Source organism: Athene cunicularia (assembly GCF_003259725.1).
Source record: "Athene cunicularia isolate RWA chromosome 4 unlocalized genomic scaffold, athCun1 chr4_part1, whole genome shotgun sequence".
Lineage (NCBI taxonomy): Eukaryota > Metazoa > Chordata > Aves > Strigiformes > Strigidae > Athene > Athene cunicularia.
This window is the reverse complement of record NW_020799098.1, coordinates 41103556-41125754: the sequence shown is the minus strand read 5'-3', so window position 1 is coordinate 41125754 and position 22199 is coordinate 41103556. Positions and strand designations below refer to the sequence as shown.

The following is a 22199-nucleotide window of genomic DNA, read 5'->3' as shown; positions in this document are numbered from 1 at the left end:
TAGGCATGCAGTTTGTAGGTGAGTTGTTCTCTGTGTTATCCTTAAGAAGGATCAGACTTGCTTGGAAATATGTATTATTCATGTCAGTCTTGATCCTATCCAATGCTGAGGCATGATTTATTTACATTTTTTAAACTACAGTTTCATAACTTTTTCTTGGGTGGTAGAAATAATTGAACTTTGGTTACCTTTGTTTCATTTAGTGCAAGTCATCCTTAGTCACGTCTGTGCCGCAGGCATTTCCTTAATTCAGGCACATGTAACATCACATTACTGAACAGACCTGGCTCCTGGTCTCCACAGTGTGTATGACAAGATCAGACTAAAACGATTTTAATACGCAGCTGCAGCTTCAAGGTTTGTGACCTGTTAACAATGCTTGTAGTAACTTTGTTCTTACAGTAAGTGAAAAATGTGTCAAGTGGGCAGAAAATAGCTGTATTTTTGGAAGACTTCAGTTTTAAAGAAAAAATCAAGTTACTGTTCATTACCTCAGTACCAGAGAATTGATTTGGATTTCTGTGAAACTGAGCCATATTGGCTGCAAACAGGAATTTGTTCTTGGAAGGATAACAACAGCCAGCCTGTTGCCCTTGTTTACACTGTAAAAGGTACATAGGAAAAGAGGGAATTGCATCCAGCATGCACTCTGTGTAATTAAAACATTAAAAGTATTGCCGGTTTGGCCTTCTTTCTAAACAAATGTTAGGGCAAATATTCAAAACTAAGGAGAGCCAAGCCGAGGTTGCAAAAAGGTTTGCTGTCAAAAATCTCTGTGTGAATGAAGATGACTGAGTTTTGGCAATTTCGTTGTGCCCTTTCTGACCAAAAGTATTCAGACCTGGGTGCTTTTATCTATATCTGTATTCAGACCTTCAGTGACGGATGTTTCAGAGGTGCTTAAAATCTGTGCGATTGCAGCCCGATTCTCAAAGGCTGATAGATTATTTGCACATTTGTGGTGATGGTTGTGTGCTCGAGACTAATGGTGTGAATATCTTGAAACATGCCTTCTCCAGCTATCTCCTGCTACCTTATGTCACAATATACTCTGAAAATTGTATCAGGCAAAGAATGAACATACAAATACATAAATAAGTGGGCAGAATGTTTTGTTGGATATTATCCTTGAGAGAAGACGAAAAGAAAGCGGATGAGTCACTAAGTACACGAATCTCGGGAACTTAATGCATCCAGATAAGGGCATGTAAGAATGGTGAAAAATATTTGCAAAAGCAACTGAAGAAAGTTTGCCTGACAGGCTGTCTTGACATGAAAACAGTCTCTCAAGCTGAATGAATCTGTGCTTCAGAGGGTATATTTACCAAAGACCTTCTATTTGTTGCCATTGCATTGTAGCCATTTTGAAATTCATCTGAAGGATGTATGCCTTAAGAGCTAAGTTGGTGGGGATATGTATGTATGTATATATATGGACATATTTTAAAGTGTATATATGTAGAGAAAGAAATAGTCTAAAGAGGAGGAGGAAATAGAGCATCTGCAAGAAGAATTACCTTGCCTTGTGCACCTTTTCTTTTTATGCCCCAATTTAAAATAGTCCTGAAAAAGAGAGAGGTTTTCTAAAGGCATTTGAAGAAGTTTTAACTGATACTCACTCATTTTTATAGTTATATTTTTAAACCAACTACTTCCTTGCTTAAATACTTATTTGTAAATGTAAGTAAAGAGAAGAGAATTTATTTTTCAGGCAAGTTGATTTGACCAGGTCATGGATGACACTTCCACACCCACTGTGCAAAGCTCAGGATATTCTGGCACATAACCAGAGATCTGGAAGGTTGTCAGGAAGTCTGCCTCTCCTGTTAAAAGCTACCAGGGATCCTTAAGCCATTGCTGAAATATTTGCATACCTTGTTCCTTAGCTTCCCTACATGACTTGTTCCAGTGTTTAACTGTCACTGTTGGAGGGTGGAGAGAGTTCTGCACTGATTTTGTCTAGACCTTTGAAAGACCTCATTGACCTCTTCCAGTTTGATAGGAAAAAAAAAAAACAAAACAAAACAAAAACAAACCCTTGCTATTCTTAGAACAGCTTTTTCAGACAGTTAGGCAGCCATATAATAGAAGTTTCAGCAAGACTCTGTTTACTTGATTTACTAGGGAACATACTGCAGCTCCTGAGGGCTTGCTCAGAAGCCATAAACTGAAATGTATCAAAGCTACTTCTTTTTGCCTATTTGCATGCCCTTCAGCCTGACAGGGAGAAATGTGAGATTTGATATGATTCAATTTTCGTTTCCTTATTATCCTACATTGTTTTGAAATGTACTGTAATTTTCTTATGTTTAGTATGGACGTTGAACTTACTGAACTGTAATTCTCTTGGTACTCCTTCCCCTTTTAAAAATGGGTGTGTTTCCTTAGGGGGTTTTGGTTTTGGAGATAGCTGATAATGCTTCAGAAAATTGTTTCACTTGTTACTTGAACTCCACTCCAGAGCACTTAGCCGATCCCCTTCTTTTTTGTGCACTGTTGGGACTTTCTTGGGTAAACTGTATGTTTTACCTTTACAGCCTATTGAGTGCCAAGCATAAGCAGGCCTTTTTCTGCTAAGACTCTGTTTTTATCATTCAAGTATGAAGTTTGCAAGAATGTGAAATGAAAACTGTATCTCTTAATGTATCACTTGAAATTTTCAAGGTAGGATGCATGTCTCCCTTAAAAGCTGGCACAGGGCTTCTTCAAGGTGAAGCCAAATTTGAAATTTACTGCCTTGAAGTTGGCTGGAGGGACATTACCTTGTGATCCCCTCTTCCCACCTTCTCCTGTCCAATTTTCCTTCCATATTTTCCTTTACATTTACTATCCCCAAATTTCTTGAGTTGTTGAAGCATCTCTTTCTTGAAGAGACCTCATCCCTTCCTCAGCATTCTCTTGTCTCCCTGTAGATGGGATAGTGTTCCTGATTTCTTCCCCAAAACAGAGTGGAGACTTTCTTTGTTACTTATGACTGAGAAGATCCCCAGCCAAATGCTGAGGGAATTATTCTGATTGTTGACTGAGAAGATCTCCAGCTAACAGATGAATATTTCTAGGGTGAGGGATGTTGTTCTCTGGCTCTTTGCGACACTAGGCAAATGTCTGCTCTTCTTCTGCTGTGATTTAATGTGAAAATGTGTTCTTTTTACAAGAACTTCTCCATTTTCCCATTTTAAATTTACTTTCAGTAACAGAATATGAAATGTTTTAGGAATTTAGACAGAAATGTTTCCAATTATTGTCTTCTCCATCTATTCACTTAATTCTTTTTTGGCTTTTGAAAGCATATGCATATTGTTTCATTTTAACTAAGACTAAAAATGACTATTGAAAACACTTGCTGAAGAATGAAGTTTCTCTAACCGTGTTATAGAAACTTAGTACCAAACAATATCTGAGAAAATTTATTTCTATGTGATTCTTATTTTACATTTTGGTGCTGGCAATTAAATTATTAAGTTGTGTATTAGAAAAAAGTTTACTCCTGAGATGCTAGTCTGATTTTTTACATCTCTGTCATCTGTAAGTTTGTCAGTTTATCTGATTTATTTCCATATTTTGCATGTCATTTCCATGTAATGGGCTGAGCCCTAGTTAGTTGATGACGTTAAAGAAAAACCCCAACCCAACAAACTAGTATTGAATCAATATTGGGGTTTTAAACAATAGTGTGTGACTTCACTGGAGAAATGGGGTTTGCTACAAGTTTTAAATACTGATGGCAGTGTTGATTTCTTCACCACTGTGTAAGAACAGCTGATCTCCAGTAGAAACCACCATTGTTGAGCATTTCCAGCATTAGAGCCATCGTAACATTACTGAATATTATGAATGATATGAATATTATATATTAAATATTAGCGCAGACTGAAAAAAAAATAATTCCTCTGCAATTGCAGAAAATGGGAGTCAGACATCCTGAAAGTGCAATCATAACTTGCAGACTGGTATGAGGAATAGCTTAGCCCTGTGAATGCAAACTACTGAATGGTTGCTATTCCACTGTGAAAACCCTGCTGCAGAAAACTGCTTTGCGGGGATGATTTTTCTTTTTGCCAGTCTAACCTAGACTCTATGAATGGCTCTTCTTTCAAAAACAACATTTACATGTTGCCTTCTGGGTATGTGTTCACAGAGATATGAAGAATAAACATGAAGTTATGCATTGTGTATTGCAAAGCTATAACAAGGAATTAGTTAATAAATAATGTAGGAAATTAATAATTAACTGCCTTGTCTTACATCTTTCTGATCTTTATCCATCTGGTACTTTATAGGAACCTGGCTAATCTTCCATCCCCACTTATCTAGTCATACTTTCTCTTTCATGTTTTCTTTCACTGCTTTATTGCCATTGCTCATCAGGTTCCTCTTTGAGTATATGGTGTTTATAGCCACCACTACACAATCCTGAGCTCTATTTTAACTAATGCACGAATAAAGCACAGTTTCAGCTTTGTCCTTAAACTAACCATTTAAATTGTGAAGTGAGTTAGAAGGGACAGAATGGTAAGAAAGATGCTAGACCTCTAATTTCAAAGACACAGTGTTGTTCTCTTCACTAATAGCAGTGATTCCAGATAAATTTCTAAATACCACTGATTTCAGGAAAGCTCATGAATTTTCCTGTACTGTTTTGCAGGGGATTTCCCAAGAAAACAGGCAGAACTGCTAGGATAGCATCAGATGAAGAGATTCAAGGGTCAAAAGATGCTGTAATTCAGGATCTGGAAAGAAAACTTCGCTTCAAGGAAGACCTTTTGAACAATGGGCAACCGGTACAAAAACATAAAATACCCTGGGGAATGGGAATGGGCATCAAGGGTAGTTTCTCAGATATGCTGCATACAAAATAATTGTGTGTAGATTATATTTTATGTATTTATTATTTTAAATTGCATTTCCAAAGCTGCATTTCCATGAGGAATGATAGTGTACATTTTGGCCTATCATTATGTCTCCTGTTGGGCAACTTTACTTGGACTTAACAAAGCAATGGAGGTCTCAAAGGTGATGAATTAGCATAAGAAGTCTGCACGGTCTGTACCTCAAAGGCTTTGTCAGCCTCAGAGGCCATTTGATTTTGGCTGTTCATCACTGGGTGGCTGACCGGTAAGCATACGCGTAACACTTGATCAGTCCAGGCTCATTCTACCTTTTGCCCAGCTGTCAGACAACGGGGGGAAAGAATAGGTGGTAAGTGGACGTCAGAGGGGGATGAGGTAGTTCATCATAAGAAACAAACCTGTTAGGAATCAGGCATTGTTAGATCCTGCAATTGTGGGACAATTTTTGGCCAATAGAATAAAAACCAACCTGTAGTACTAACTTACAGACCTTGTCAAGAATTAACGATCTGCTTGAGGAGTCAAGAAATGAGGTAAAATGGGCAAGTATATCAAATAATTAAAATGAGCAGCTGCAAAATTCTTTATTAATTTTTGTGCATTTTAAGATGTGCATAAAAGATAAAATACCAAATTCTTCCTGCTCATAGTTGATGAGAAGCAACTCTCCTAAGAGTTGATTACAGTTATTAAGGCATTGATTTAAATGTCTCTGAAGCAGGAATCTCTTTTAAGAGGAAAGTAATTTTTAAAATGTAGAGCGTCACCCCTGTTTTGTCAGTGAAATGTTTTCAAAAGCATCTGAATGCCTCGATACCTTTGTGTCACTGAAAGGTAGTGTGCTTTAGGTTTCTCAGAACCATGCTCTGAAGTTTGCTGTTTGCTCCTGTGTCTGATATGTGGACTGTGGAGTTGTAGTTCAAGACAACCTATTGAGTCAGACTATCTACTCCACAGATTCTGGTTCTTAATAGGGTCAATGAAGTGAAATAGGGAAAATGTTCAGAGTGACTAGTGCTTCTGTACTTGCCTTTCTTCGTGAACTGCATAGGGTTTGGCAGTTTTCCGTAGCAGTTAAGCAGAATCACTCTCATAGTGTATAAGCTCCCATTTTTTTCAAAGGAGGTGGGCTAAACATGACTGTCCATACCTATTTTGGAAAGTGAGAGAAACGTTTGGCCTGGACAAATGAATGGAATGTCCTGAGAAAGCCCACGTGGCCCAAGGGAAAAAAAAAACAAACAACTGCGATCAGATGATGTGGGAGCTTGAACCAAGTAAACTCTGATTTTGCACTTGCCTTGAGGCTTTTGCCTTGCAGATTCCTGTCTTGGCTAATTCTGTTTGTGTAATTATGGCTGTGGGCACTTGGATTGATTACAGAAGAAATTAAAGTGAAGAAAAGTTCATGATTTGCTTAGACATTTGTAACCAAGCCAAGATTGGTACCTAGTTTTCATGAGTCTCAGCCTCCTAGTTTAGCTACGATATGACATCTTTTAAAAATTAATTTAAATGAACTTTTTAAGAAATGGAAGCATTAAGTAGATGTAATGTTTTACAATTTCCATTCTTTTGTCATTTTTCTGTTTAAGTGAGGTATTTCACCATGTAATGAGCCTTTCATTCACTAGCATTTTCTTGTGATGTTGATTTGTAAGAGTCTAAGTGCCTGAAATGTGTTATTGAGTGTAGAAGGAAAAATAATAATGAAATAATTGAATTGCACACTTAAGGTTTTCTTTTAACTTGCCTTACCTTCTGAGCGTAAATTGTCTTGTATAAGCTGTCTCGTTAATTTTTGGAAGAATAAGAAGAAATAGAAATAAAAACCTTAAAGAGTGTATTGTTCTATAAAGCTGTCATGGTTTTGACAAAATAATCAAGTCGTGTAGTATCTCCTTAGCATTTTTGGCAGAGTTTTCTGCCGTGTGGTTCTAATGTAAAAATTGAGCAGAACGACTAGGAGTAAGATTTGGGATGATTTGACATGCACTTTTTTGATGGCCATGCTGATTTAAGCAGTTCCTATTGCTCATTCCTGCCCAAGTTCCTGGCAAGAGGATGGAAACAAATGGCAGAGTCAGGGCAAGGGTTGCTTAAGCCAGAAGAGCCACTTGTAATGCAAAAAAAATGCATTACAAACTGCAGCAGAAAATTTCTATTCGAAACATATTGCTGTTCTCATCTATTAAGATTACTTAAAGCATTGCTTACTGTCTAGCTGCCTTGTAGTGCTTAATGAGAAATAAGAACTCTTCTTCTTTTCCCTCCAACTTGTCCCCCTCTTATTTTTTTGTTCAGAGGTTAACGTATGAGGAGAAAATGGCTCGTCGATTGCTGGGAGCAGACAGTGCTGCAACTGTCTTCAACATACAGGAGCCAGAAGAGGAGCCTGCTATACAGGTGCCACATAACTCTACAATTTCATAGGAAAATGAAAAATTCTTTCAATTTTTTTTTTTTTTTACAGAAAACTTATTTTCTCTGGAGTCCTACATAAGACAATAAATATACACAAGATAGGAGAGTTTTGATTACAGAAGTTATATGTTATATATCAGTGAAGTAAACTGGAGGATCACATGCCTATTGCTCAGTTTTTCCATACTGAATAAGGTTGAGAGTCATTAAATGTCTACTTTCTGCTTTAAACTCTTCCGTTTATCCTATTCTGTCCTGACCTTTAAGTCTTCCAAGGAAAAAATACATCTACTATCTTGAAACTATCTTCTCTTTATGTGTGTAATCTGTACTTTTTGGATGCAGACTAAAAACATAACAGAAAGTCTGCTTGAAAGGCCAGGTACACATTCTCCATTGTTTAGATGCCAGAGTTGCTATTTGGAAATGTGCAGGATTTGTTTGCTTATGTTACCACATAAAGTATGTTCTTCTGATAAAAACTCTGAGAAACAGACATGTATGCCTCTTGGTCTTCCTTCTGCCTCTTGATCTTTTATTCTACCCTTGCAGGAAGCTCGTTCTGTTGGCGCTTCTGTAGTGAGTCCTGTGGATATTCAAAAGGTTAACATTTTCACCTTTTTTCTGTCTTGCTTTTTTTCGGTTAATTTTTTTTCTCTGTCATCTTTTCCCTTTCCCTTCTACTGTTCATAGTTAATAACAAGAGGTCACCTAGCATTAATAACTGGAGATTTGGGCTACACTCCCTTAAAGTTTAATTGTCTGTGTGCAGGCAGCTTAACCACAGTAATGGTGTGCTCCAGTGTCTTTCTGCTGTAATGTTAACATACACTGATACTAACTGCCTTGCATTCCAATCAACTGCTTTTTATATATATACCATATGTACTTCATTATTTACTTTTATGATAAACTTTCAGGGAACAAAGAAATTTTTAAAATTTCTTCAGTTTACAAAGGTATTTCTCTTTTCTTCCACTTTTTACTGTTATTGAGGGTTATGATTAGTTCTGTAACCAGTCAGTAGAAAGACTACATGTCATTCCAAGACCAGAGTCAATGGTAGAGGACGGGTCTGTGAAAGGAGGCTTCATGTGAGATCTATTTTATCTTAAATAAAATAAGGGTCAGAGATAATGGTCAAAGGTCATTTGAAAGAGTGCCTGAATTTCTGCTGACTGAGAAGAGCATTGGCTAATAAAGATTTTTTTTTTTTTTTTTTTTTTTTCTTTCTGGCATTATCTTTGTTATCGCTAAGATTCAAAGCAGGAATTCTGTACTGTGAAGCAGAGAGAGTGAACAGGTCCAGAAAGTATATAACTCTGTCACAGTAGTGTTTCTCAGTATCTGAAGAGCAAGTTTAAATAAGCAGTAGTGTTTTACACTGGATGAAACTTTCCACTCTTCTTTCTATATCTTGAATACTCATGACAAATTTGATTTTTAAGGAAGAAGTGATACTTTTGGCCAGACAAAGGGGACCATGGCAACAGGAGTAAAGAAAGGCAATTATCATGGACTGCCAGTGTTGCTGATTTCTCATTTTTACAGGCAACTGTAAACAAAATCAGTTTAGCCTGCTGGTGCAGCCTCCAGTACGGTTCTATGCAAATAGCAGATGTGAACCATATGATCTTCTGGCCATCTGGAAACAAAACCCACCCTAAATCTGCCTGTACCCTCAAGGAAATATTAGTGTGTTTCTTTTGTCTTTATGAACTGCCTCAGAATACTTTTGTTCTTATAGGCTTTTTTTAAAAATGGAAAGAAAGCAACCAATGACTTTCCTTCCCCTTATAAATTAGACTTTAAGATAACATGAAATACAATTTTTGCCTCATACCAGATGTCTTCATTGTTTCATAGGGAAGTTATTGGAGGCACAGATTATAGTGTTTTTCTTCAACAAGAAACAGTTTCCTTTTGTGTGTAAAACCTTAATGGATTGTCAGAGATCAGTAGAATAAAAAACCCACAATAGGAACACATCTTGCTGAGCAGTGTGTGTTGACGCTGGACATTAATATGTACCTTTTTTGTTTGACAGGAATATAAAGTCTCCAGCTTTGAGCAGAGATTGATCAGTGAAATTGAATACAGGCTGGAGAGATCTCCTGTGGAAGAATCAGATGATGAGGTGCAACATGGAGATGAACCTATTGATAACAGTATGTCCCCATGTTTTGAGATAAAGCTGAAGCATTACAAAATCTTTGAGGGAATGCCAGTCACATTTACATGCAAAGTGGCAGGAAATCCAAAGCCAAAGGTAAGAAAAGAGGATAAATGTTTCTAGAAATGCTCTGAAGATTTCTATATTGGTAACTTACAGTGAACCTCTGGACCCTATAGGCTGTATCTTACAGGAACAAGACAGACTCCTGGCTGGTATAAAATGTCAAATCTCTTTTGACATCACTGGAATTATTTAGATTTATATTGGGAAGAAATCCTACTATGAGGCTTTGGCTCTTAGTTATTCCCTCCTGAGACTTCGTCTCAGTTATTTTACCTAGAAGCAATACTTCTGTCAATTTTAGAGTTACCTTCAGGGTACATCTGTACCACAGAATGCAGTGCAATGCTAGAAAATGCTGTGTGAGCTGGTAGAGTAGTTCCAAAAGCAACCTCATCAGGTTAACATGGGTAATTATCTCAGGTACAGCAACATCCTAATGCAAAAATTAATTGCTTCTGGTTCAGGAGCCAGTGTTGTATTTCTACCGTTCTTCAGCACTGCAGTGTTCATATTTATACACCCTAACAAGACTAAGTTTCGTTGAAAGTTAGAGGAAGGCATAGTAAAATATATAAGTTCCCATATATCCCAACAGCAAGATGAGACATGATGTTGAGGTTTTAATGATGAGCTCCTGACGGAGGGTTGAGCTTGAGAAGCATTTCCTTTTAGCAAATGTAAAAGTACCAGTTTTGTGATGTCAGTAGTGTGGAGGAATGCCTTCCTTTGGCAGGTTGTGTTTATCCATTTCAAAAATTGCTTGGCAATCAACTGACTCGTAATGCAGCAGGCACACAGCAGTAGCTTCTTCAGGTTCCTTGCCAAAGCCAGTAGCTTCCCTGTGAGGTCCTTGCAGCTCTTACAGTGACCTCTTGTGGACAGGGGCTCTTTCCTTCTTAGATAAAATCAAAGATGCCTTATCTCTTAGATAAGATCTTCACAGCAGCAGCCACATCCAGATCTCATCTAGTGTAAGTTTTACAGCTATTTATGGTTTTGATCAGAAATAAATGCAAATGACTGTACATGTCCAGTGATACAGGTGTATGATACTGCACAAACTGTAAAAAGAAAAATGGACTTTGTCAGGTAGCAGAGAAAGAACAAAAGAGAACTAGGGCTACATCTACGTTAACAAGTTAGTGCAGACCAGAAGAAGAAAATCTGTAGAATGAGATATCCATCCCTGCATGCATTTCAGGAGGTTTTACTTCAGGCTAGCTCTAATCTCATCCCACAGACTGAAGCAGATGCAGCACATTAGATGTGTTCTTGGAGCACATTTTCTGGCTTAGTTTCATCTGAAAAGAATCCAATTCTGTACTCCAAGACCACAACACAGTGTGAACCACTGCAAAGTACAAGGGGCTGATCAGTATACTCATATCAAAAAAGCACTCCTGCTTCAACCTGAAGACACACAATGAGAAGATTAGCCCAGTCTGACTGAAACCAGTCCTTTGATGTACAGCGTGACGTTTGAGATGACCGTACAGAAGAGTCTGTTGTGCTGAACAAGGGTGGAAGATAAATGGGTTTGTTGGTGTTAAGAGGTGTGCTGTGCTGGAGAGGAGGTACTCTTTTTGCCTGAGGCATATGACTAAGTTGCTGGATCACCTATTGTGAGTCAGCCTTAGTCAATTTAGCCATTCCCTAATTTTCACAGTTTTCAATTAAGGTGCAGTTTCACAGGCATCTTAATCTGATTCAAGACAGATGAAAGAGGATGTCTCCTTTCCCTCACTCTCCTTGTTTTGGTGTTAGGAATTGCACAGCCAAGAAACCACATTGTTAGTACTTCCCCTAACGCACGGCATTATAAAGGAGTATCTGATGTGACTGCGCTCGGATTCAGATACACGTTCTGCTTCTCTGCAGTGTCAGAGAATGCACATGAAGAAGCAATTTGCTCTTGCACCTGGGACTCTGACCCTTTATTCCATTCACTTGCAGATGCTTTGTGTGATTTGCTGAGTTGCTTGGGATGGAACCAATTTTGGTCCTGTTGGATGGCTACTTGTTAGCTGGGCTTTGCAAATGTCAAAGGCTGTATCTTCCCCTCATCTGTTGGGGCATGCCAAGACAGCAATTTTGAAACGCTCAATGGCTGAGCTGTCATTTGTCGAAGCTGGAAGTGTTGCCCCTGAATAAATTCTTTACTTTGGCAAATGAAAAGCTGGAAACAATTTACTAACTTGAAGCTCCTCCCTTCTAAGTTTTCGGTCAGCTCTGCCAAGGAATGGCTTTGGGAAGGACTGTAGTGTTTCTAAAATCTGGCATTCATTACAAGGGATTTTTCTAAGCAGGATTATTGGCTTGATTATTTTTTCCCCTGAACATGCCATGTAAATTAAATACTGATGTGCAAATTCTGTCTTCATAAATATGACTTTTTAAATCTGAGTCAACTTTTGTTATAACCTTCACTATAATGTAAAACTATTTTCTCGTTAAAATGAGAACCTGTGATGATACAGGAGGGATTGTGGAATACGTCTTTTTAAGGGATATTTCTCCTCAGAATTAGGACAACACCATACAAAAGGTTAATTGAGACATGAATGTTGCACAAAGCTTGTTCTGCTTGCTCTTCACATGGCTGAATATAATTCATGGTGATTAAAGATGCCTGTGCTGCCCAAGATCAAAAATCTTTTTGTACTGTGTATTCAATTATATTTCTAGCCATTACGCATTGGTTTCTGAAAATCTGGTGCAAATAAAAGCAATCCAGATGCAGCGTTCAGTGCTTACGTAGTTTAATGGTACATTTATTAAAATGTATCCTAGAAAGAAAATACTTCACTGCAAGGGCCATTGTCTCCAGCAGTGGTAGTGTTTTACTTATTACCTCCATGTCAGATAAAGGTAATATTAAGAATTTACTGCTCACAAGTAAATTCTTAATATTCTTAACATTGGCAATGCCAACACTTTTAAACTTAGTGGAAATAAGTGTTGGACAACATATGCATGATGTTTGGATAGCTGGTTCAGTTAATATTTGCATATATTTGCATGTAATAATTTCTGGCATGTCTCCTGATATTTCTGATAAGTGCATTTTTATTAAATAATTACTACTTAATGCAGTAGATTACCAAGCAACATTATGACACATGTAAAGCATGCAAGTTAAAACTCATTTTTTGCAGCTATGTTGTTACCAGCATCCATTAGCATGTGTATATAAGTGATCAAATATCTTTTGCATCTCCAGTAAGTGCTCTGTCAGCAGACGAGAAGACATGACTAAATCTTTTGTTAGCACCACAGAGTCTCTGCAAGGCTGCTGACAGACAAAATGGGAAACAAGTATAACCAGCTATTGAGGAAATGAAATCATTTCTAGTTACACATAATGCTTGTTAATATAGAAACCATACATGGTAATTGATTTTTAAGGGAAATTTCCACTCATTCCCTCCAAAACATTCTCCATTGTCTTTTTGTGATACTTAAAAGTATATCTTTAGCTTTTCCCCCTCAAGTGAGTGAATTTAGAACTTTTAAATGTTGGCACGTATGAAGAACTGGCATATTAAACTCTACCAGGAATTGTGCTTTGCTTTGTCACTTCATTTTTACTGGAAAGCCAGCACCTTTTCCTCACTGCAAGAGCTAAATTCCCACTTCAGGAATTAGACTGAGGAAAATGTGTGTGTTTTCCTTATGCAAGATAGTCCCAGCAGTCATGCAACCAGGACAAATACAGTTCTTGTACTTGGTACGAGCTGGCATCATCAAAATTGTGTAGGTATCTGCACAAGTGACTTAAGAAATGCTGAACACCACTGATGTTACGGTGTAATACGTGCTTCAGAAATTACAACTAAATAACATTCTACTTCAATGTGGGTTTGGGGGAGCTGACTACAGCCTTTCTTGTGTAAAATTTTTCACATATTCCTGTGTGTGTTTTCATGCCCACATCACATTTTTCTTTTGATTCCAGCAGATTTCAGTTTGGGGTTTTATAGCATTTTTAAAATATAGCAAAAAGCCCCCAAAGCTAGGTCAAAATATTTGATTTCTTTTTTCACCTCAAGTTCGAGGCATTAAAAAGACATACGTATTTTTTGTGTAATTCATGGATTACTATAAGATATTATTCAGCATACATCATTTTTCTGGCTCACAGTAGATCTTGGGTCAGCCAGAGAATAAAATTATGTATCAAAAGTAATGGAAAGGACCTCTGTTTGATAGATAATGTAACTGTTCTGTACAATTTGGAACTGCACTGGTGTTGGTGTACAGTTATTAAAGGCTATCTGTGTGCTGACTTGCTTTGAAGTATTTCCTGTTACTTTGTAAAGCTGTCCATTCCTGTCACTTCGCGGTGACACAAGAGGTTTCAGTCACGCAATGATACTGAGCTGGCCCGTTCACATACTGAACTGTTCATTGCCAGCGTGAGGAGCTGAATCCCCTTCTGGCCTTTTGGTCCACTCCAGTCAGCATAAGGGTTATGAGACAAAAGTGGTGTTTCAACAGTGAGATCAATACTTCTATTTTATTAATCATTGAATTAATTATTCCTATAATTACCTGATTTATATTTTTATTTTCTGAAAACAGAGCAATAGCCTTCTCAAGTTCTTTCTGCAGCTTCTTCAGAACTAAGTGAAATAAGAATTTTAAATCAGTAGACTTCTCTGAAACAGAACCTTTCTTTGTGATGACCTTTATTTTCAGTTCTTGAGCTGTTCAGCTGCTGTTCTGTGCTTGGGGTGGGTATAGCCCTTACGCACCTCAGTAAATGTTCATGCTGCTGTCTTTCCCTTTAAACAAGCACTAATCTGTAACTTGTCTCAGTGAAAGTCGTTCATGCAGTGTAGCCCTGCACTTCTACTAGTTGTTCAAACCAGGGTTTTTTTTAATGCTTACCAGGTAGGTTTTCAGCAGTTAAGATTCATTAGCACTATTAATTGAGGAACTATGACAATGAGCACCCACCTCTTATCAGCTGTGCCTTGTTTTTTCCTGTAGATTTATTGGTTTAAAGATGGGAAGCAGATTTCTAAACGAAGTGATCACTACCGAATTCAAAGAGAACCTGATGGAACTTGCTCACTGCATACTGCAGCCTCCACCCTGGATGATGATGGGAATTACACTATTATGGCTGCTAACCCGCAGGTAAATGAAGGTTTGGCTCCAGAGCAAACATGCTTCTGGACATAAATCTTCAGAAAACTATCTCATCGTACATATGCATGATTTAATTAAATGATGAAGTCACCATAAAGTATGTAAGTTAGATTTCTGTTTTCATCTTGCATCAGTAGGGTGGGACCTTTCTATCTCCCAAGAGATTAGCAACTCAACAGCAGGTTTTTTCCTATGGTTTGAGGCTTCAGAGGGGAGGGGTGTTGTTTATTAATCACTCCTCCACCATTTGTTTCAGCTGATAACATCTCAGTATCCTAACTGAGCATGGATAGCATACATACTATAAAGGGAGAAAAAATCCAGGTTGCCAGCAGAAGTAATCCAATCCAGCGATTTCATTTTTCTTCTGTTGATGCTGCTCGCTGTCTGAGGCCAGCTTTTTGAAATGAGAGGGAGTACATCACACCTCAACATGTTTACTTTAGGCAGTGATTGCAGTTCTGTAAGACAAAAAATTGTAGCACCTATTATGTAGCCGGTAGGTCTCCTGTGTTGATCTCAAAGTCTTAAACAATGTTTTTCTGGAACACTGTGTTCTATTTGTTCTTTGCAGACCCAGTACAAGAGCTGAGGTGTACAACAGACACCCACTAGTGCGTTGGACATAGCTAAACTATGTTTATGTGTATATATATTTATACAGTTCATGCATCCTATTTAAGTAACTTTTTCAATCCACTTTTCCTCCAGCACAGCAAAGTGAGGGGAAAGATTTGCATGTGAGAAACCAAGGCAGTAACATAACTTTAGGGATGTAACGAATTACTTTCTTCTGTAGCACCAAATATCTTGCCAAGACCAGACCTGCAAGTAGAATCACACTGTAAAATAAGAAACTGTATCACTGAGAGTTTAATCTAAGCAGGAGTGTTGTGCTCTGTTATGAATGTTGCTAGGTTACTCAGCATGACGCTGCCATTTTTGCCTTTCTCTTTAACTGGCAGTCCTGCTCATACTGCAGCGTGCTTGTGAATGTGTGGGATTGTACACACAGATGACACACAAATAGCGGGTTTGGGCTAGATTCTGCAAACTGCAATGCTTAAGGTAGTTTAAATATTATTTCTACGTATACAAATTACACAAATGAAAAAATAATAATGAAATAATGTAAGGCCAAGGGAATTCTTCAAGCTGGGAGCTTTAACACCTAGATAACCATTGTGTTACAACACTTGATACCATTTAAATTGGGGAAATTATGATTTAAAAGTGATAAATAAATACATACACGCTCAAAGTAAGAAGTGAATTGTGTTCATCTTCCTCTAAGTCTTGTCATGTACTGAGTTTCCAGTGTAGCGTTACTGCGTGATCTGAAGCCTTGAAGAATTTGGTGGATAAACTGCCTTTGTGTTGGGACACTGTACTCTGTCCCTGAATATTTAGGGCCTACTTTTTAGCATTTGTTACTCTGGATAATGCTCATTTAATGACAGCAGTGACCTAGGCCATCAGTTCTGGACACTGATGACACGAGTTTGTTAGTGGGTTTTTAGATGTACTAAAATTAGCTGGATTTGTATTGTACCTAGTTTGGGGATTCAAAAAGCAGTTTTGTTAAATGATAAGGTTTTGCATCTGTGCTTTTTTCCCCTCTTTGGAGAAGAACCAGAAGCATCCTCCTCTGGCTCCCCTAAACAAAACATCTGTCTGTTTCACCAAGCCCATTCTGTTCTTTCTTTACAGTGTAATTCCCAAGCAAACATGCTTCTCTCTTCTGCTATTTGCTTGCTTTTACTCTGCGTTTAACAGTACAATGGAGGCAAAGAAGGGCTATGAGTTAATGTACTAGCCTTTCACACTCAAAGATCTGGATTCCAATTCTTTTAAGTAATCTCGAGTGAAAACAATTTTGGCATAGCCTTCTCAATTCTAATGGAAAGTTGTCCAAATCTCAAAGCTATCACAAACTCAGGCAAATTTGGCAACCTTTCCTTAAGAAAAGCAAAATACGTAAACATAAGGGAGCCTGCATCAGGATTCTGATGGACTGGTAGATACTTCCTAGGTGGCTGATGTGTTTTGGTCATTGCTATTGGAACCACCAAACTACAAAGCAAAAAGGCATTTTCTTAGCTGAAAGAAATTGATGTCATTAAAGCAAAGGATTCAGTTCATGAAAGCCCTGCCAGTTTATGTCACCTTACGATCTGGACTAATATTATGGGATTTATCTGTGTAAGATGACTTGTTGGCACACCTTGGGAATGGTCCGTGGCAGTCAACATGGCTGGTACCATTGCCTGCAATGGAATGAAGGTTCTAAAACACCACTGGAGTTTGCAGCTAAACTTGCCATGTAGCTTAACCCAGGGCAAACTGACACTGGGCCTAAATGAACATAAACCTTCGCCTGGTTTAGGCCTTTAGTTACAAGTTACATCCCTTAACTGATCTCTTTCCATAAGCTGTGTGGGCTCCAGTTGAGCCCTTATTTTCATCTTCTTTCCTGTTATCTCTTTCTCTCCACTTCTTTGTGCCATGCACCCACAATCCTCAGTCTGGATTTCCCTTATTTTCTAGGCCATCTTCTCATTAATTACTTCCCACTCATCGCTTCCTTCCCATTCATCACATGACTTTTCCAAATCTTTGGCTTCCTGATTGTTTTTCCCTATTCAAATTCCTCACTGCCTTTGGTGTTTCCATTTATGATGCCTTCATGTATTAAGATACACAGAAATTATCCCAAAATGTGTGAATTCATCACCTGCCAGAAAAAGATTAGTATACGGTGGTGCCTAAAATAGAAATGTATTTGTTCCAGATGTCTTTAATGGTCTTGTAACACACAAAAAAGCTTTTGCTGAAGAAATTGCTGCAGGTCATGCACAATGGCTTATTAACTCAAGAATTTTTCTTGTGGACTAAAGGGGTCATGGGAATAAAAGCAGACACAGAAACTTCATTTCTAACAGTTCAGCAGGAACACAAAGGTCATTGCTGTTTGACAGCTGCTTGTGACCCCAGGGAAATTGTTTTTTGATGGGCTTTGGCCAGTTAGTTGTTAATGAACAGCTATTTGCAACCCCGAATTACTATGACAAAAGTATTTGTCACTTTTTTGATGACATACTTGGGTGTGGAGCTCACAGTTTAGAACTGAAATACACTGCAGAGCTAATGTGGATGGTGCTTTAGTGCTACCAGTCCAGGGGGCAGACACACAGATTTACATCTTCCATACATTTATCAAAGAGCTACCTAAAACTATCATTTTTGAAGTTATTAGAATTACATTGTTATATAAACTTTTATTACAGTATTATTTTTATAGATAGCTTTTATATTTGTAGCAATTGTGTACATTTGTTAATACCACCAGATACTTTTATTATGTGGTGAATTCTGCAGAGCCCTGGATTTCAGTAGTTCTGGCTGCAGGCAGCTCCATCCCAAATTTGTTAACCTCTGGAGTGCTTGTGGTGGGCAATCTGTCTTTGAAAAACCAAATGAGCTTATTTTGACATAAGAAACAAAGCAAAACAAAAATTGAGGATTAAATAGAACAGAGCCCATGTTTTATTTAAAGCTTTATCATTCACTGAAAATAACCCAAGACAGCTGAACTATCTCAAGCGTCCACCAGTGCAGCTGTGTGCTTCAGTGCAGTTCCTACCCCCAAGCCAGGCTCGCTCATCAGAGGAGCCTTTAAGTACTTGTACAATTCCCTTGCTTTTTACATTCATGGATTTTTTGTTTGAGGTGTGGCCCCACCAGATCAAACCCACTTTGGAGACAGCAGCTCTGTCCTTAACTGCCAACATTGACCAAGTGCCATTGTCAAGATCTTGAACTAGTTGGCAGAGAAATCTCCCACCTACATCACTAACTTAGTCGCTATACTGTTTTAAGGACTTAATTGCCAGTGGGACTAATAATCTTTTTTAAGAAAAACTTCCAGGTGGAACACTTTAACTGTGACTGTGTTACAGTCACGATTATTGCAGTCTCTTTTATGTTAGATTGGAAGCTGATAAAATAGATTAATGTCAGAAGGTATCTTGACAATTATTTTTCATAGTTTTTCAATGACTTTGTGAAAGAAGAGATTGTATTACAGACTCTATAACAGGTGGACAAAAAAGAAGAGATCAGGTTCAACATTTATTAATATTACATGCTTTAAGTCTTCTAATGTTCCTCCTCTCCATCATCATAACAGGGCAGAGTAAGCTGCACGGGCAGGCTGATGGTCCAAGCTGTAAATCAAAGAGGCCGCAGTCCTTGGTCACCTTCTGGTCAACCTCATATGAGAAGGTACTTTATGCCTTTTTTTTTTTTTTTTTTTTTTTGTTCTGCAAAGTTATTATAGTAAGATAAAGAATGTGAAGTTAGAAGGTAAGTTAAAAGGATGGCATTCAGGAAATGTGATGTCTGCTGTCTGAAAATTTTTGCAAAGCTTGCATACTCTCTGAAGTATAAGCAACCTCTGAAATGACATGACTGTTAAGTGTCTTTAATTCTGCCTGTTTCCTCCTCCTTTCTCTGTGATGTTCACTAATTACTCCTTATCTCAAATTACACTGTCAGCTGTTGGAAAGGACCTTGTCACTTAGATGTTTTTTTAACACCCCTTACCTGATGACTAGGATTCTACCAGGAACCTGGACTTTCTGCAGCTTTTATGAGTGTTCATTTAAAGAAACAGCTGAAATAACTGCACACCAAAGAATTTTATTAGATTTACATTAGAAATGTTTTAGTATTTTGGTGATTTCAGTTCAGGTTCTTATAAGGAATTATGAGTCAGAAATAAAGTATTAAACTTATCTTTGGTGAGTTTACAATTATTCACATATGAAGCTTTGGTTTATGTTTGTGGACCATATAAGGGAATTTTCCCTTCAAATACTTTTTTTTTCATTTCCCAGAGCATTTATGAGGCTATTTAGCACAGCTTAGACATCTTTAGACGATAAGAAAAAATGCATTTTGGTTACCCAAGCAGAACTGCTTTCAAGGGAGTATGAGGGCGCTGTTTCCGGATTCTGCCGTGATGAGGCATGTGTTTTGCTTAATGGTCACAATGGCCATAGAATCTTGGTATTGTCCAACTGTAATAAGTAGAATAGATGTCATTACATACAGTCAGTGTGCAACAAATAAATGATTCCTGTAGCAATTAGTAGTTTTAGTAGTAGGTACTGGAGAACTGCTGCAGTCAAAACAGGCTCTCTTCCCCCCTCTACTAACAAGAAAGAATTAGGAAGTGAGGCTGGTTGTTTAAAAAGTCTTGTCAGTCTTATTCCTGCACAGAACAAACCGGGCTTCCTGCAGTCCTGAAAGCATTTCCTGATGTCCCCCTCAGGTGTCCCACCAAGTCCCCCTCTAACGTGTCATGCTCAGGCCCATTAAGCCCAAAGCTCAGGCTGCTTATGGAGGGGAATATCCTGCTGCCACTGCCGTGTGGGAACAACCCCCAAAAAGCTGGGTCCAGCAGGCATAGCCTGTCCAGTCAATCAGGTACTTGGCACCTGCAAATGATGGGTAAAAATGTAAAGTCTTTGTTAATCCCTGAAGGGAGAAGCAGCCATGAAGAGGCAGGTTTCCACTGAGTCAGTCAATGCACACAGGTGAGAAAGGGAAAACAGCTTTAAAAATGGGGCCTGGAGAAAGGAAGATGGGGTGGGTACGAGCCACGAGCAGCTGATACTTCTGGATCTCCCTCTTTCTGGGACGGGCAGAACCCTTGGGTAATAATGGAGGAGGCTTGTTTTTTTTGGTCTCTCCAAATGCACTCAGAGTCTGAGGTTGCTTACAGCTGGTAAGGGTTAGGGTTTTATGTTCTGAGACAAGCATGCAGGCAGCCACTGTTGCTTTGGTTGGGTGTCCAGTAGAGAAAAGAATTGTAACTAAGAGATTTCCATGTAGCGGTTAAATGAGGGCAATTACTGGGGATTCATATATCCTGTAAAACTGCCGCACATGAAGGGCTCATCCTGATATCTTTGCTGACGGAAGGTGAGCAGGCAGCACCTGCTATTTCTGTGTAGTGACATTTCCCACTACTCCCATCACCCAGCTCTCCCCGAGGCAGACCCTGCCACTGGCTCCTCTCCTGTGACGCACCACAGTACTGTGCTCCCCCCTGCACGGGGTATTGGTCACATGTATTGCCACAGACTTTTGAGAAGTAATACTCCTCTGGCATTGCGATATTATTTCTATAAGCTTTTCTGCTTGAGAGCAACAAAACCTTTTTTCTTTTTTTACAAGTGTAATTATTAGCTTAACTTTATGACTTGTTACACTGTTGACAGGCTTTTTCCTGAAGTATTTTTAATCTCTTACAGAATGTGTTCTGGCAGAACTCTGTTTTTTGTCATCTTCACTGCATCACATTTTAAAACACTGTGTAGTTATTTCATTTGTAATGTATTTTTCTGAAATTTGCTTAGCTTGCAAACAATACCTTCTTAACCTTACCTGGGGCAGGGAACAGAACTTTTGAATTGTCTGACATGTACAAAGCTTGGGCTCAATCCCTTAGACGACACGGTGCTCCACGCTGTGGCAACTCAGCTGGCTTGTGGTGCACTGCAGCCAGAGCCCCAAATAAATCATCTTAAAATGCCTGAGATTTAAGGAAGATTTTAAAAAGAACCACTCCTATTGCCCCTGCTCTCAATTAGAGGATTAATTTGAACTTAATCTCCTTTATCCCAAATTAGTGATCATTATCATATGGTCAGTCATAAAATCTTGCCCAGCCTTCTTGCTCGCTGAAATTCCTCATGCATTGCACCACACCAACCCATGGCGGCTCCCTGGACACATTTAGTACATGATGTCATTATTGATGAAATTAATCTTTGCAATTTGATGCCCACATCACAATGCTAAAGAACCCACAACTAATCCAAGGGTATTCCAGTCTATTGCAATTTGTCATTCCTAGACATCTGAAGAACTTGGCTCTGCTCATTTCATTATTTCTTTAAAACCACAAAATGTTTTGTAATTAAAATAACCCTAGTTTCACCTCTCAAGGTAAAGGCTTAAAAAGCAGTCTGCAATTTTAGAGGTGAATTTACAAAGAGGTAAAGAGAAATGCATTATTTATTTCTGACTCTAAACAGAATGCAGGTTTAGGTTTCCTTTCAGATGTGTGATTTGAAAACAGCTTTTGCCATTCAAGAACAGACCATCATGTAGGCAGGATGTACATGATGTAGTACATCCTAGTACACGTAGTACAGCAGGCATGTATGTACGCCTGCAGGATGGAGTAGGGACTTGCCAGCTAGAGCTCAGTGGTGCTTATGAGCTGCAACGCAGGAGCCCCTGAAGTAGTCTTAGGCATGTTCAAGTGCTTATTGAGTGCTTAAGACCTGGCTTTAGGCACCTGAGGAGTTACATAAGCTTTTAGTGTGTGCCCAGAGATCGCTCTGTGTTCAGTTCCCAGTCCTGCGTTAATAAGCACTAGGGGCTCGATTCCCGCCCACCCGTTTGCATTTAGTTACAGCTGTGGGAAGCCTGCAATGATCATGAAAAAGTCAAAATTT

The 22199-nt window shown here is 38.5% G+C and overlaps 1 protein-coding gene across 1 annotated transcript in view; it reads left to right on the top strand.

Moving 5' to 3' along the window:
* Nucleotides 1-22199, top strand: part of PALLD (palladin, cytoskeletal associated protein) — a 199652-nt gene that overhangs the window by 169696 nt on the left and 7757 nt on the right. The window contains exons 11-15 of the mRNA XM_026846885.1: nt 4646-4781; nt 7155-7256; nt 9322-9543; nt 14506-14655; nt 18857-18951. Of these exons, the coding sequence (XP_026702686.1) occupies nt 4646-4781; nt 7155-7256; nt 9322-9543; nt 14506-14655; nt 18857-18951 (705 nt within the window). The remainder of the gene's footprint in view (nt 1-4645; nt 4782-7154; nt 7257-9321; nt 9544-14505; nt 14656-18856; nt 18952-22199) is intronic.